General features: G+C 43.1%; 1 protein-coding gene across 2 annotated transcripts in view; it reads left to right on the top strand.

Moving 5' to 3' along the window:
• The window catches only part of MYPN (myopalladin), a 114589-nt gene extending 98686 nt beyond the window's left edge, over nucleotides 1–15903 (top strand). The window contains exons 18-21 of one of the 2 annotated variants that reach the window (XM_004386403.1): nucleotides 1608–1815; nucleotides 4646–4811; nucleotides 10225–10358; nucleotides 14221–15903. In XM_004386403.1, coding sequence (XP_004386460.1) covers nucleotides 1608–1815; nucleotides 4646–4811; nucleotides 10225–10358; nucleotides 14221–14390 — 678 coding nt within the window. In that variant the 3' untranslated portion in view covers nucleotides 14391–15903. The remainder of the gene's footprint in view (nucleotides 1–1607; nucleotides 1816–4645; nucleotides 4812–10224; nucleotides 10359–14220) is intronic. The other variant, XM_004386404.1, reaches the window with a different exon arrangement.
• Nucleotides 15904–16960: the final 1057 nt, after the last annotated feature.

Raw genomic sequence — 16960 nt, 5'->3', positions numbered from 1 at the left:
AAAGTGTTAAAAAGCAAAGACGTCACTTTGAGGACTAAGGTGCACCTGACCCAAGCCATGGTATTTTCAATCACCCCGTATGCATCTGAAAGCCTCACAATGAATAAGGAAGACTGACGAAGAATTGATGGATTTGAATTGTGGTGTTGGAGAAGAATATTGACTATACCATGGACTGCCAGAAGAACGAACAAATCTGTCTTGGAAGAAGTACAGCCAGAATTCTCCTTGGAAGAGAGGATGGCGAGACTTTGTCTCACGTACTTTGGACATGTTATCGGGGGGACCAGACCCTGGAAAAGGGTATCATTCTTGGTAAAGCAGAAGGTCAGCCAAAAAGAGGAAGACCTTCGATGAGACGGATTGACACAGGGGCTGCAACAGTGGGCTCAGACATAACAACGATTGTGAGGATGGTGCAGGACGGGGCAGCATTTTGTTCTTTATACACAGACTCACTGTGAGTCAGAACCAACTCAACAGCACCTAACAACAAGATAAAATTAGATTAATCATGACCTGAATTGCGATCAAAATACCCTACAGTTTAAATTCACGATGCAGCATGAATGGATAAGCAAAATGTGGTATATGCATACAATGGAATATTACTCAGCCATAAAAAGGAATGAAGTCCTGAGGCATGCCACAACATGGATGAACCCTGAGGACATTATGCTGACCAAAATAAGTCAGACACAAAAGGACAAATACTGTACGCTATCACTTATATGAAATAAGCAAATACATAGAAACCAAAAGTAATTATTGGTTACCAGGGGCAGGAGAGAGGGGAAGGCAGGGGGTTTTAGCTTGGAACATTGCAGGTATGTTAATGATGGTGGAATAGTTTGCAAAAAGAGAGTGAAAATCGGTGCAGAGCGTGAAGAATGTAATCAATATCACTGAAGTGTACATGCAGAAATTGATGAAATGTTGTATGTGTTGTTATGTGTAGATTACAATAAAAAAATTCACGCAGCAATAAATACACTAAATGAAATAAATGTGTAATCAGTTTTGGCTGCACCTCAATTATAATTATAGCTCAAAGATAAAGCATGACATATATGGAATATATGTTGTTGTTGGGTACTATCAAGTCAATTTTGACTCATAGTGACTCCATGTGACAGAGTAGAACTGCTCTATAGGGTTTCCTAGGCTATAATCTTTACGGGAACAGATCACCACCAGGTGTTTTCTCCCACGGAGCCGCTGGCTGGGTTTGAACGGCTAACCTTTCAGTTAGCAGCTAAGTGCTAAATTGTTGCACCACCAGAACACCTTATGGAATATATAGTAAACCTTTAAACGAATTCCCCTTCCCCCATTTCCTGATACAGGCAGGACTTACTTTGGCTGTAGACAGGTATCCACTACTCTGGCTGTGTAGTGGTAGGGAGTCCCCTGGCCTTCCTCAGCCGGAAGAATGGCTGCCAGACCCAGCCCTCCAGACCCCTCTTCTCCTGTTGCTCCTGCGGAGAGGTTTCTCACTATCTCCTGTTTCTCTATTTGGTGCCAGGCAAGGATGAAGAATTCAGCCACCAAATAAATCTACCTGTAATCAGTCTGTCATTTGCCTCAGCTCTCCTGTTGCTTATTAGGTGAGTGGCTTGCCGACCCCGGAGCTGACATGGCTGCTGAATGGCCAGCCTGTGCTACCAGACACCTCCCACAAGATGCTCGTCAGGGAGACTGGAGTCCACTCTCTGCTCATTGACCCGCTAACTCAAGGGGATGCAGGGACCTATACGTGCGTTGCTACCAACAAAACCGGGCAGAATTCCTTTAGTCTGGAGCTCACTGTAGTAGGTAAGTTTTGCTGCTGGGACCCCTAAACATAACCCTCTCCGAAGTTATTGCCCACATATGCAGAGCCTCTGACAGAACACCAAACCCAATCTCAGTTACCTCTTCGCTATAGTAAAGGCCAATACTTCTTACGTTGTTTTCAAACTCATATTGATAAGCTAAAAACTTAATGTGGTTCCTTGTGCATATTATGCATGCAATCAATGGGAACCATTATAAGTTAATTGATTGATTGACTGAGTAATTAATTGACTACCACTAAATGTAGGTCACTTGCCCTACAGTCCATCATTACTGGAATACAGCAGGCTCTTGTTTTTCCCCTAAGTTTCCATGCCTTTGCATCAGTGGTCCCTTGGCCTAGAATGCCCTTCTCTGCTTGGTAACCTCCTACTCATCCTCTAAGGCCTAATTCAAATGTTGCCACCAAGACAGAGTGGATCCAGCAGGTGCAGCTACTCCTTCTCATCCTCCCCTATGTTTCCATAGCACTAGGAAAAGGAGGAACTCGTAGAACACTTATAGACTTCTGTGTAATTGTTTGCTTCTCTACCTCCCAGAGGAGGCTATGAGCTTCTGAGAACAGAGACTCTGGCTTGTTCTTCTGTGTATCCCAGTGTCTGACTCGGTGCCTGGAACACGGAAGGTACTCAACAAATGTTGAAGGAATAACTAAACAAATGAACTCTACCTTAGAAGATGATGTGAACAAAACACTGTAATGCCTACAGAGAAGGACAGCAAGGCATTGTCACCTGGGAAGGGCCAGCCAGAATTAGATTTTAGAACACAGGAATTCTAATTTTGGGCTTTCTCCTACTGTCTCCCAAGTGTGACCCCTTAAGAAACCAGGGTTGCACAAAAAGAAAAGATCTTTGTTGGTTACGAGGGATGGGAGGGGTAGGGGGGCACTAAATAGACAATAGATAAGTGGTAACTTTGGTGAAGGGTAAGACAGTACACAATATTGGGGAAGCCAGCACAACTAGTACAAGGAAAGGTCATGGAAGCTCCACAGACACATTCAAACTCGCTGAGGGACTGAATTGCTGGGCAGAGGGCTGTGGGGACCATGGTCTAGGGGACCATCTAGCTCAATTGGCATAACACAGTTTATAAAGACAATGTTCTACATTCTACCTTGGTGAGTAGCATCTGGGGTCTTAAAAGCCTTGAGCAGCCATCTAAGATACTCCACTGGTCTCACCCCTTCAGGAGCAAGGGAGAATGATGAGAACAGGATACAAGGAAAAGATTAGTCCAAAGGACTAATAGACCACAGCTACCAAGGCCTCCACCAGACTGAATCCAGTACAGCTAGATGGTGCCCGGCTACCACCACTGACTGCTCTGACTGGGATCACAACAGAGGATCCTGAACAGAGCTGGAGAAGGATGTAGAACAAAATTCTAACTCACAAAAAAGACCAGATTTACTGGCCTGACAGAGACTGGAGAAACCCCAAGAGTATGCCCACTGGACACCCTTTTAGTCCAGTGGTGAAGTCACTCCCAAGGTTCACTTTTCAGCCAGGGATTGGACAGCCCCATAAAACACAATGGGACTAATGAGGCACAGCAGTCCAGGGACAAGGACTAGAAGGTAGGAGGGGACAGGAAAGCTGGTGATAGGGAACCCAAGGTTGAGAAAGGACAGTGTTGACATGTGTGGGGTTGTTAACCATTGTCATAGGGCAATATGTGTACTAACTGTTCAATGAGAAACTATTTGTTCTATAAACCTTCATATAAAGTACAAAAAAAAATTATGTGAGATCAAATTGACAACAGCAACTCAAAAGGTTTGATGGGAACCTTAGGGGGCAGTGAGTTGAAGATAATGGTGATGGAATAATTTGGAAAAGGATAGTGAGAATAGCAGCACAACTGGAAAAATGTAATCGATGTCACTGATTGTACATGTAGAAATTTTTGAAATGGTGTATCTTTGTCTATGTATATTTTCACCAAAAAAAAAAAAAAAAGGTCCTCCAAGGTTGAGAAGGAAAGTGTTGACTCGTGGGGTTGTTATCAAATGTCATAAAACAATATGCGGACTGACTGTTTAATGAGAGACTATTTGTTCTGTAAACCTTCATCTAAAGTACAATAAAAGAAAAAAAAGAAACCAGGGTTGCTTCCACATGACGGTCTTCTCAGATAGTGGCCATTTCCACAGGATATCTTTTTTTTCACTTTTCTTACTCTTAATTTCTTCTTACTAATAGAATAGAACACACTGATTGCAGGCTTTTACCTTTTTCAAAAGTTTTGCTAAAATATTGACTCTAGAACCCTGAGATATGAGGTATCTTTGCTTTAATGGGTACTGTCCAAAAAAAAAAAAGACTTCTTAAGAAACATAATTTTGTGTTTTTTAAAAAATAGTATGATTCTTTCAACTCTTCTGTAAATATGGAATTTTTCCAAATTAAAAAGTTGGGAGTGAAGTAATGTATCTTCTACAAAATAAACTCCTCTCAAAAAGAAAAAAAGGATCTATTTTAGTAATTTCAAAAATACTATTGCTTAAAATTTCCTACTGAACAATAACAATATATATATTTTAATTACACACATACTATTTGCACCCCAGTGAGTAATGGAGTTCCATGAGTGTTGTCCCTCATAGGAATGGACAGTTATTTCTTAACCGTTTATGGAACTTTTATCAAGGCAATAATCCTCACTGAGAAGTGTGAGAGGTGTTTTGAGGAGAAAATAAGTTTGTTGCACGCTCACTCTGCTAAATTCCACAATTGTAGTGAGTTTGAGACATGAACTTCAAGGTACTCATGATTCAAACAAGAATGTCCCTTCTCTCACTCAGCCAAAGAGGTGAAGAAAGCGCCTATGATCCTGGAGAAACTGCAGAACAGTGGTGTTCCAGAAGGCCACCCGGTGAGACTAGAGTGCCGAGTGATAGGCATGCCCCCGCCCGTGTTCTACTGGAAGAAAGACAACGAGACCATCCCGTTCACCAGAGAAAGGATCAGGTACAGCACCCACCCACATTCAGAGGGACTTCCAAGCTCAGTGGGGTTTGTTTGACCACCCAAACAAGTCTAGCCTTTCAATTCTGGTTTCGCTTACTTAGCATCATGCACTTGAGATTCATCCACGTTTTGGTGTGCCTTATTCCTTTTATTGCTGAGTGGTACTCCTTTGTATGGATATCCACAGTTTTAAAAATCTTCAAGTTTAAAAATGTAGAGGAATTTATAAAAATCCTGCATATTTTTTCCATGTGTCTTCAGTCATCTTGTTGCGTTGTTGTTAGGTACCGTTGGGTCGGCTGTGACTCACAGTGACCTTACGTTTAACAGAACGAAACGTCCTTCTTTGCCAGCTTCACAGTCATCACTGTGTTTCAGCCCATTGTTGCAGCAACAGTGTCAATTCATCTCATTGAGGGTCTCCCTCTTTTTGGCTGACGCTCTACTTTACCAAGCATAATGTCCTTCTCCAGCTATTGGTCTTTCCTGATGACAAGTCCAAAGCAAGTGAGAGAAAGTCTCACCATCCTTGCTTCTAAGGAGCATTCTGGCTGTACCTCCTCCAGGACACATTTGTTCATTCTTCTGGCAGTCCATGGCACATTCAATATTCTTCGCCAACACCATAATTCAAATGCACCAATTTTTCTTCGGTCTTCCTTTTTCATTGTCCAGCTTTAGCATGTCTATGAGGCAGTGAAAAAGACCATGGCTTGGGTCAGGCACACCTTAGTCATCAAAGTGACATCTTTGATTTTTAACACTTTAAAGAGTCATATTAGTATCCAGAAAACCTCTTTGACAGTAAAAATCTTTTTAAAGAAGAGATAAAACATTAAGTAGGTTATATTCTTTCTCCATCCATCACTACATGGTTTGTTTTTTAAGTAATCTTAAGGATCCAGTTTCTTAAAGTGGGTACCTTGCCTTGTTTTACCCTAACCAACCTTAGTTCTTTGCCATTTTGTCTTTATACCACAAGGGGGCAGGCAAACAAGCAAAGGTAGCTTGTGTACAAAAATTTCTACTGAGAATTCTCTCTTCCCAGTAAACTGAATTTGTCCAAGAAGATGCTATAGCTAGCTAAGAATTTTATATAAAGGTCAGAATTTTTCTCTGGTAAAACTAAAGCAAGAACAAAGAATATTCTTTACTAAACACTTCCGCCTAAATTAACATAACACGTTAAAATTAGATTGAATACATTATATTAGGTAAACTGAACCTTGTGTTTAAACTGAAGGTCTAAAATTTAAAATATAGTTTTATTGGGCAAAAACTCAATACCTGGAAAGTAGGTTCCCAGTCAGGGCTGCCTGCTGGGGACTGGGGTGATGGCTCAGGCTCTGGACTCGTGGAGCCAAGCCAGCCTTGTCACCACTGCCCCCAAACGCAGCCTGGGAGATATGGAGGTGACTGGCAGCCTGTGATGGGGAAAGTTTAAGACCCAAGACCACTCAGAATCTTCCAGAAAGAAATAACATCCCCTTGCCTTTGATGAAAATTGTATCTGTCATTTTGGGGTAAGAATAGGGAATTCTGGTATTTTAAAGCTATAGTTATTGGTTTCTAGAAAGCCACACGCCTGACAGCACCTGAATTGCCCTAAAAAAAATCACATAAAACTCACTATGATTATAACTATGTTGTATTTATGGATTCCATGCCCTCTCCTTTCTCTCACTGGAAACCCTGGTGGCGTAGTGGTTAAGAGCTGTGTCTGCTAACCAAAAGGTCGGCAGTTCAAATTCACCAGGCACTGCTTGGAAACCCTACAGGGGCAGTTCTACTGTGTCCTTTAGGGTCAGAATGGACTCTACGGCAACGGGTTTGGGTTTTTTTTTTTTTTTTCCTCTCACCAACGTGTCTCTGCTCCTAACAGTCCTTCTTTGGGAACAGTCTTCTTTGTGTCTCCCCCCACCTACCTTATCTACCAGTACCCTCCCTAATATTTGTTATCCCTCAAGGCTCAGCTCAAACATCACCTACCCAAGGAAGAGTAGGTTCCTTCTTCCTTCTCCTCCTCTGCCCTGGCCTGAGTATTCTTCTGTGGCACACTATTGCACATTGTCATGTTTTTTACTGTTGTTGGTTTAACTATTTCTCTCCCCAGCTAGATGGTGAGCAGCTTGAGCTCAGGGACTGCATTTTGTTTGCCTCTGTATGTCCTAAGTCACAACACCCAGCACAATGCCTTCCACTTGGTAGGATTTTTAGGATGAATGAATTATGAACAAATGCGTCAATTTCCATTACTATCACCTCACCTCACTAACCAAAACCAAACCTGTTGCCATCAAGTTGATTCTGACCCTAAAGGACAGAGTAGAACTGCCCCATAGACTTTCCAAGGAGCACCTGGTGGATTCAAACTGCTGACCTTTTGATTAGCAGCTGTAGCTCTTAACCACAAAGCCACCAAGGTTTCCTATGAAACTGTGGCAATGGCGTCCTAATATGTCTCTCTGCCTCCAGACTCATCAAAAACCAAAACCAAACCCATTGCAGTCGAGTCAATTACGACTCATAGGGTTTCCAAGGAACGGCTGGTGGATTTGAACTGCCGACCTTTTTGTTAGCAGCCGAGCTCTTAACCACTGCACCACCAAGGCTCTGCCTCCCAGCTCAGCCCGTATTCAATTCGCATTCTAACCATGGTCAGAGTGGTCTTTTAAAAATGCCAGCAGACCCTATCACCTCTTACGTGAAGTACATCCATGGTTTCCCATCACCTGTAGGCAGGGAGAGATTACCCAGTAAGCAAGGTACACACAAGCATACTTGTGCTTACTTACTAATCTGTAGTGCAAAATTTCACAATTTCACCTGTTTTCCTGAAATTGTGCACTGCAGATTAGTTGTTGTTGTTGTTAGATGCCGTCAAGTTGGTTCTGACTCATAGCGATCCTGTGTACAACAGAAGGAAACACTGCCCGGTCCTGCGCCATCCCCACAATCATTGCTGTGCTTGAGCCCATTGTTGCAGCCACCGTGTTGTATTTTGAGAGCCTTCCAACGTGAGGGGCTCATGTTCCAGCACTGTATCAGACAGTGTTCTGCTGCTATTCATAAGGTTTTCACTGGCTAATTCTTTTCAAAAGTAGACTGCCAGGTCCTTCTTCCTAGTATGTCTTAGACTGGAAGCTCAGCCGAAACCTGTCCACTAGGGTGACCCTGCTGGTATTTGAATACCGGCGGTATAGCTTCCGGCATCACAGCAACCTGCAAGCCCTAAACTGACAGACGCGTGGAGGAAAAACCAAACCTGTTGCTGTCAAGTCACTTCCAACTCACAGCGACCCTATGGGACAGAGTAGAACTGCCACATAACAGATTAGTAAGTAAACACAATTACGCCCTAGGATACCTTGTTTACCATAAACCCATGTGTATCGTATTTACTGGTTAATCCACTCCTGCTTGTAGGGAAGAGTCTCAACCCTTTACCACGCAGTACATGTGACCCTTCATAACCTCTCCCTGCCTTCCTTCCCCGCCCTACCACCTACTGGCCCCCCATAGGCCCACTCCCAGCCATAATGAATGTGCTGCAGACTCTCCCACACCATCATGCCTTGGCCAGGCTGTTCTCATCACCTGGAACACCCTTGTCCCTACCCCCTTGGTGAGTTCCTACTCAACCTTTTAGACTCAGCTCAAGCATATCTTCCAAGAAGCTTTCCCATAAGTGAATTTGTTCTATTATATTTTAGGTGTTAAGAGGTAGATTTTTAAACTAACCTCATCCTAGCAACTAACGTCAGGTCTTTTGTACAGTTTTACGTTTATTAGGAGCTTAGCCTCCTGCCTAGAGCAGAGCTTACATATGCTTGTACTTCTGAGCATCCAGCATCTTCATGCTGCCTCCTTGCTGCCTGGGGCCCCTCAAAATCACTTCCCTTCTATGCTTCCAGAGCACCTTCCTAAGTCTGTTCTAGCTTTTATTGTGTTCTGTTTGCTTACCTTTATTTCTCTCCTACTAAACTAAGGATTCCTCTGTTGTTGTTAGTTGTCCTCAAGTCAATTCTGACTCATGGCAACCCCATGTGCACAAAGTAGAATTGCTCCATAGGGTTTTCCAAGGTGATGACCTTTAGGAAGCAGATCACCAGGCCTTTCTTCCGAAGTATCTCTGGGTGGGTTCAAACCGTCAACTTTTTGGCCAACAGTTGAGTACTTAACTATTTGTGCCATCCAGGGACTCCAAAGACTTCTCTAGAGAAGGGAGTTTTGTCATATCCATCTTTGCTCCCTATCACAAGCATAGTGACACCAGCATTGTGCCTAGCACAGTAGATATTCAATAAAGGTTTACTAAAAAAATGCACCAAAGAATGAATGAATTAATCGAAAGTGAAGGTAAAAAGTTTCTTGATTCTGGTGGTACTTACAGGAGTGTTCACATTTGCCAGAACTCATCAAGCTATACACTTAAAATGGATATAATTTATTGTATGTGAATTATATCTTAATAAAGTTGATTCTAAAAGAAAAAGAAAGTGAAGGTAGCCAATGTGTTAGAGTGGTGAGACTGTAATGGGTTTATTACTTTATTTATTCTTGTTAAATGTGGACATGTGGTAACTTTCTATGGAAGAGAAACACTTGTTCATCCTTTGAGCTTAGGAAGGCATCAGTTATGTCTGCCCTGAAAATGAGCTGAGGCCACCTCAGAAGGGCACTTAGAACTATGGTAAGGTGACCAGGCCAACAAGAGGGATGGTGTGGACCAGAGGTCCTCAGTCCTGGTTGAATAATGGAATCATCTGGAGAGCTTCTAAAAATCCTCATACCTGGGCCCCAGCCTTAGACTTGGATGGAATTGGTCTGGGGTGTGGCCTGGGATTCCAGTGTGCAGCCAAACCTGAGAACCACCAATGCAGACAAGACAGAAGGAAAGAGTGTGCTAATTTTCCTTCTTAACCATATTAAGCTAAATGCCGCACATGCCCTTAGGCTATGCCAGCTCCGTGCTGTTAGCTCCTCTATCCCTGGGCTCTCATTTTCATCTACTTTTCCATAGCTTCCTAACGAAAGTTCTTGTTGAAATTTCCACTCTTGTTTGGAAAAGAGATTTTTCCAGACTTTGCTTGTGAAAAGTGGGAGCACGTCCTGGTGGAAAGTGGAACTCCAGTAGAGCTGGAGCAGTGGAGAGGGCAAGAACAGGGCTCAGCCATGGCTGTTGACCTTCATCTTAATATTTTAGGTTAATTGCTGCTCTTTTTTGACTTCTTTCCACCTTCAAATTTGCCTTTGATGTTTGCTTTAAGCTGAGTCCCTCCTTTCCTGCTCTTAGGGACAGGAAGGGGAAAGGAAACTCAGCACAGCTCAATTGGCTCTACGAGGTCCCTGAACCCTAAACCTGACAAGGACCTTTCTGCCCCTAACTGGCTATCTTCTTTCTTTTCTCCAGTATGCACCAGGACGCAACAGGGTATGTCTGCCTCCTCATCCAGCCAGTCAAGAAATCGGACGCTGGATGGTACACGTTGTCAGCCAAGAATGAAGCCGGTATTGTGTCGTGCACTGCGAGGTTGGATATATATGGTAGGTGTAATGTCATGAGTCAAACAGATGTATATTTAGGGAAACGTGTAATATTTTTTCATACGTGAATTGGTCAGATTATATTTTAGTGCATAAGAGATGGATTTTTAAAGTAATCTCATGCTAGCCCCCTCAGGTCTTCTGTACATAGCATACATATGCTTGTACTTCTGAGCATCCAACACCTTCATGTCACCTCTTTGCTGCCTAGGGCCACCCACTCAAGCCTGGCATCCCCCACAGTACCTCCACCTGGATGAATTCTCTGAACTCCTTTCATTTTTTATTCATTCAACAAATATTTATTGCCCACAGTCAGACTTCCCTAATAATAGAAATCTGTCCTAATACTACTATCAAATGACATTGATACAGTGACTTGTAATTTACAAAACGTTACCCTTGGATCCTCTCAAACCAGTGAGATTACTGTAATGGTTTACCCATTGCTTACCCTGTGGCAATGAATCGATTCCGTTTCATAGAGACCGTATAGGACAGAGTAGAACTTCCCCATAGGGATTGTAATTGTTACCCTCATTTAAGTGCTGAAGAAACTGAGTCTCAGAGAGATTAAGTAACTAACAAGTGGGACACAAACCCAGGTCTTTGCATGGTTCTTTTGAGCGAAGTTTATAATTTTCAAAATGATTTAATAAAGTTCATCTTTGTTAACGTATTTGTGTACTCTACTCCTCTTGCCTATATTTTTGACACGAGCTGGTAGTTTTGGAGACATATTTGCTATATGACTTGGAATCGACTGGACAGCAATGGGTTTGTTTTGTTTGGTTGGTTGGTTGTTTATTCCTTAACCCAAAAGAGCGATTCTTTTTTTTTCTTCTCCTTCCTTTTTTTATTTTTTAAAATAATTGTTTAGATCAACGCGTTACTCATTTGTTACTGGGTTAGAAACTCTGCCTAGAACCTGATATTCCTGCTATTTATAGGGTTATACCAGGTACCTCCCCGCTTTATTTAGTGCCAAACAGGAGAGGCCTTGGCCTGCTATTTCCCCTAGGTCCAATTTCTGGAGCAAGTAAAATTTTGCAGAAGATAATTCAAAAATGATTGCAGTACATCAACAGGGAACTGCCAGAAGTTCAAGCTGGATTCAGAAGAGGACATGGAATGAGGGATATCATTGCTGATCTTGGCTGAAAGCAGAGAATACCAGAAAGATGTTTACCTGTGTTTTATTAACTATGCAAAGGCATTCGACTCTTTGTGGATCATAACAACTTATGGATAACATTGTGAAGAATGGGAATTCCCAAACACTTAATTGTGTTCATGCAGAACTTGTACATAGGCCAAGAGGCAGTCATTTGAACAGAAAAAGGGAATACTGAGTGGTTTAAAATCAGGAAGGGCGTGTGTCAGGGTTATATCTTTTCACCATACTTATTCAATCTGTATGCTGAGCAAATAATGGGAGAAGCCAGACTATATGAAGAAGAACAGGGCATCAGGATTGGAGGAAGACTCATTAACAACCTGCAACATGCAAATGACACAATCTTGCTTGCTGAAAGTGAAGAGGACTTGAAGCACTTACTGATAAAGATCAAAGACCAATAAGCAACATCATGATAAATGGAGAAAAGATTGAAGTTGTCAAGGATTTCATTTTACTTGGATCCACAATCAACATCCATGGAAGCAGCAGTCAAGAAATCAAACGACGTATTACATTGGGCAAATCTGCTACAAAAGACCTCTTTCAAGTGTTAAAAGGCAAAGATGTCACTTTGAGGAGTAAGGTGTGCCTGACCCAAGCCATGTTATTTCAATTGATTCGTATGCATGCGAAAGCTGGACAATGAATAAGACTGAAGAAGAGTTAATGCCTTTGAATTACGGTATTGGTGAAGAAGTCGCTTACCTTTTCCCACACTTCTCCATGTCAGAAGCAAGTAGGTTGTCTCCTAAAAAACTTAGTACCAGTAACCCTGAAATTGGTGACTGTTTCTCCAATCCTGCCCTCCAGTGGCTGAGTCCCCAGGACAGTTTGTCCTGGCTCACTTCTCCCCAAGTTCCCCTCCTGATTCCACAGCACCAACAATAGGAGGCGCTGTTTCCTCGGTTGGGAGGGGGTTTGTGCTAGAGGAGGGAATGAGGGACTTGGGCTAGAATCAGTCCCCTATGCCCTCCCCCACCTTCTGCCTGTCTAAAGAGTGGGGACGGTAGTCTCCCTTCTCTCTGCAGAGGAGGGCTGCTAGATTGACCCATTTATATTTATGAAACGACCTTCTTTATTTCTAGTAATGCTTCTTGTCTTAAAGCATTATTATTATTGTTGGTGGTAGTTGTTGTTGTTAGGTGCCATCGAGTTGATTCCAACTCTTGGTGACCCCCCCCCCCGCCATGTGCAGAGTAGAACTGCTCCGTGGGGTTTTCAAGGCTGTGACCTTCAGAAGCAGATTGCCAGGCCTGTCTTCTGAGGCGCCTGTAGGTGGGTCCGAACGGCCAACCTTTCAGCTGGCTGTCATTTGCACCCCCAGGAACTCCTTCAAAGTAAGGCTTCCAATACTTGGTATTACAGGTAGTCCAGGTAAGATGTCAGAGAGGGGAGCAGGGAGGCTAAGAGACGGAAGGACTGGAGAGAGGATCTTGCCTCTTCACTGTTCAGGACGGGCCTTGCAGAACCAAGTGCCTGCTCTTTGGTGGAATCACTGTAGGTTGTGTCCTCAGTTTTACAGCTTCAGAAATTTGATTTTATCCCTTCACTCGAAGTATTTAGACTCTGAAAAACTGATTCAAAATAATGAAATCGAAAAATGACTAATTTATAAACCAGAATGCTAATGTGCAAATTCACAAGAGGGGCCCTAGCTTTCTAGGACCCAGAGCACCAGTTTTCCCCACCTGGTATACTCCTTTCTCTGCATCAGGGTACCCAGGAAACCTAATCAGAAGATTGCTTGGTAATTTCCAAATCAGAGACAATGGGGACTGTGCAGTTTGCATGGGGTAATTTCATTCAGGCCACGTTCAAGCCTAAGGATCATGTCTGCTGAAAATAGGCTCTCCTTTGCACAGTGCTTGGTGAACACAGAAACTCTAATAAATTGTCTTTTGTCCCTGAACCATGGTTCATTGTACTTTTCAGTCTCCTTACTGAAACTCATCAGAACCTGGTGAGAGTGGTGGGCAGGGTAGGTACTGGCTGATTAGGCGGTTAGGGTGTGGGGTAGGTACTTCTGCAGAGGGCTAAGCCCATCTTTTGGCTTCCATTTCAGCAGATTCCTTGTCTCTGCCTCCTGAGGTTCCGTCCCTTGAGATCCTGCAACCTTCCATCTGACCACAGCAGACCCGGTCCTAGATCAGCGAGAGGGGATAATCTTGAGAACTCACCCTAGTCACCTGTTTTTCCTTCTTATATGCCTGGTTCTTCCTAAATTAAAAGCACAGGTTTTGGAATCAGAAGAGGCTTAGGAGATCACTAGCCCAATTTCCCTATTCCTGGCAGAGGTTTTATTGCTCTGTTTTGCAAATGAGGCGATTTAGATCCAGATAGATTTAAATGCTTTACCAAGGCCCCACAAGGAGAGTCGGAGTGAGCACAGAACGTGCCTCTGAAGTGTGCCTGCCAATCCAATTGCATGGAATCGATTCCGACTCATGGCGACCCATGTGTGTCAGAATAGAACTGTGCTCCCTAAGGTTTTCAAAGGCTGGTTTTTCAGAAGAAGATCTCCAGGCCTTTCTTATGAGGCGCCTCTGGGTGACCTTGAACCTCCCACCACCTTTCAGTTAGCAGCCAAGCACATCAATCATTTGCACCACCTGGGGACTCCAGTGTACCTGCTAGACTGTATTTATTTGCTTGCTCATAACATATTCTTTGGTCTATTTCCAGCTCAGTGGCACCAGCAGATCCCACCACCCATGTCCATCCGGACCAGTGGCAGTCGCTATGGATCTCTCACCAGTAAAGGACTTGACATTTTTTCTGCCTTTTCCTCCATGGAAAGCACAATGCTGTATTCCTGCTCTTCTCGGAGTGTAGTGGAGAGTGATGAACTTTAAAAGTCTCTGGGTGCCTGCTGTGTAAGGGGGCGGACTGTGGAGGGGAATGGAGGACAAGCCAAGTCACCGACGGTTTCCAAGCAACTGGATTTGAGTAAGTTACCACGCTGCTGGACCTGTGGCAAGGAGAGTTTTGAATAAGTTGGTTGGGGACTCTTGCAGTCTCGGCTGAGGAAGAGATGTAGGGCTGTGACTCATAAAGATTCTAACAAACATAGGAGAAGACAATGCACATGAACCAAAGATGTCATCCACTGCTTTGGGGAAAAGCTGGAATGCTCCCCTGCCCCCTGCTGTGTTGTGGATGCTTTGGCCCAGCTAGAAGCAATTAGGGGCCACAAGCCTGGACTGATAGGAATTAGACAATAGTGACCTTAGGATAACACCAACTCCCCAACAATGCAAAGGGAAAAGGTTGGGGGGTCACCATCACCTTTCATTGATCGCATCATAGTAGTAGTGTTGGTGAATTCATTCAATCCGCTTCAGTTAGCATTAGGAGGCCATGTCATGCAGCTCACATATGTGGAGAAGTGCGTTTGAGTGTGCTTCCTGGTTGTACTGAGTCCTAGAAGAAGATGCCAAAATGTGCTCAGTCGGGATACGAAAAATTCATCGAAACCCTCGATATAGCACAATGCACTTATTCTGTGGCCGAAACAGGGCCCCACCAGCCTGTCTGTCCCATTTTCTTTTGGGTACCATGGGGGCTGGTTTTTCTTCTTTCTGACTTTGTATATCCCTAGACTCTAGAATAATAGGGTTGTTAATAAATCTATCCGAAAGAAATCTTCTGCAGGGTCGCTTTATATACTACAAGCTTCAGTTGCCCCTTCTAAAATACGCATGAGTCATCATCATTTGTCTGTAAAATATGGCCCCCTCCTACCCCACCCAAAGGCTGGAAGTGTAAGAGGCCATGAGGAAAGAGGAAACACAAACAAAGAGAGAAAGGGATGGAGATTGCTGGTGTCATTGCCCCAGCAGAGCAGTGGTTGTGGAAGGAGAGTCCTTTCATAGTGGTGAGCTGCTTTGAGATCCTTGGTCAGATTGCATTTTCCAAGTAGAAAACATTCTGCTAACTGGAAAGTGGGAAGATGGGGGAATCTGCATCTGTATTCTAATCCACCAATTCAAAACCTGCCTGTCAACTTAAGGACTGTTTAGGCTTAAATTATCCAGTTTCTAGAAGAGTGTCTAGTACGAAAGAGACAGTCAATAAATATTTGTTGAATGAATGAATCTTATATCAGACAGAGGAATCTACAGTTCACACAACAGTCCCCAAAAATGGCCCTGACAATGGTCATTATAATACAGTTTGCTCTAGGCTTCCCAGGGAAATGAATTGGAGGTGTCTGTTACCACCTCCCTTTGCCCACAGCTCTGGAGGTCCCTGAGCCAGGTCCCCTGAGCTGGCATTGTATTCAAGTGAACAAATATAATTGCTCAGAAAGACTTGAAAGTTTCTTCACTTCAAGGCAAAGACTTCCAGTATGAAAATTCATTCACTCAAAAACCATTTCTGTGTCTACTCTGTGTAAGATGCTATGCCAGATACTGTGGGAAATACAAAAATATGAATTTGACACAATCCCTGACCTCAGGAAGCTTACCGTCTAGTAAACTCATTGCCATTGAGTCAATTCCAACTCATAGCGACCCTATAGAACTGAGTAGAACTGCACCATAGGCTTTCCAAGGAGTGGCTGGTGGATTCGAACTGCCAACCTTCTGGTTAGCAGCTGAGCTCTTAACTACTGTGCCACCAGGGCCCCAACCACCTAGTAAGGGAGGTAAAATATAAGGCATGTGGAATACTACTTCTTAGGGCAAAAACCTCTTCTTTCTAGCTTCTATTGCTATTCATCTTGTATTTTTTCATAATTCTAAAATCACCTTAAGTATGTTCCATCTTTATTTATTAAGGAAACAAAATGCCATACGTTCCGTGCTTAAGAAATAAAGGTTTCAGTCAGTTATTCGGCAGAATTATTAGATTTCATTTCCTTTTTTAATGCAGGAACAATAGTAAAATATAGGGCACTTAAATGGAATATAATGCATTCCATACAGAATGCATTTTGTCAAAAGTTCTATCTCCTTATTGACTTGTATTATGAAATCTCTTACAACCAAAGAGCACCTTCTAACTCCAGGATTTCTTCTCCACGGCTGCACACCTGACCTCCCCACCACATCTGTGTACATAAACCCTAGACAGTTCTCCCATGGAAGGATAGTCCTCATCTCTGTATGTCTTAGCTTTCTCAGTCATTTTTGTTTTCTTTTATTAGTGTTAAGAGAACCAAGATAAATATTATACTTGGCCAGCAGGTGTCATTGTCTAACCTAAAATACTATTAAGCTTAAAACTTCCTGAAATTTGTGCTATTGGATTATATTAAGGCAGGGTTTTTCAATCTCAGTGCTACTGTTAATTCTTTGTTGCAGGGGACTGTCCTGTGCATTGTAGGATGTTTAGCGGCGTCCCTGGCCTCTACCCACCAGATGCCAGTAGCGCTTTTTCTCTCAGTCTTGGCAACCAAAAAGGTCTCTAGACATTGCCA

Source organism: Trichechus manatus, unplaced genomic scaffold, assembly GCF_000243295.1.
Source record: "Trichechus manatus latirostris isolate Lorelei unplaced genomic scaffold, TriManLat1.0 scaffold00163, whole genome shotgun sequence".
Classification (NCBI taxonomy): Eukaryota; Metazoa; Chordata; class Mammalia; order Sirenia; family Trichechidae; genus Trichechus; species Trichechus manatus.
The sequence above is the reverse complement of the archived record's forward strand: the minus strand, read 5'-3'. Positions and strand labels throughout refer to the sequence as shown.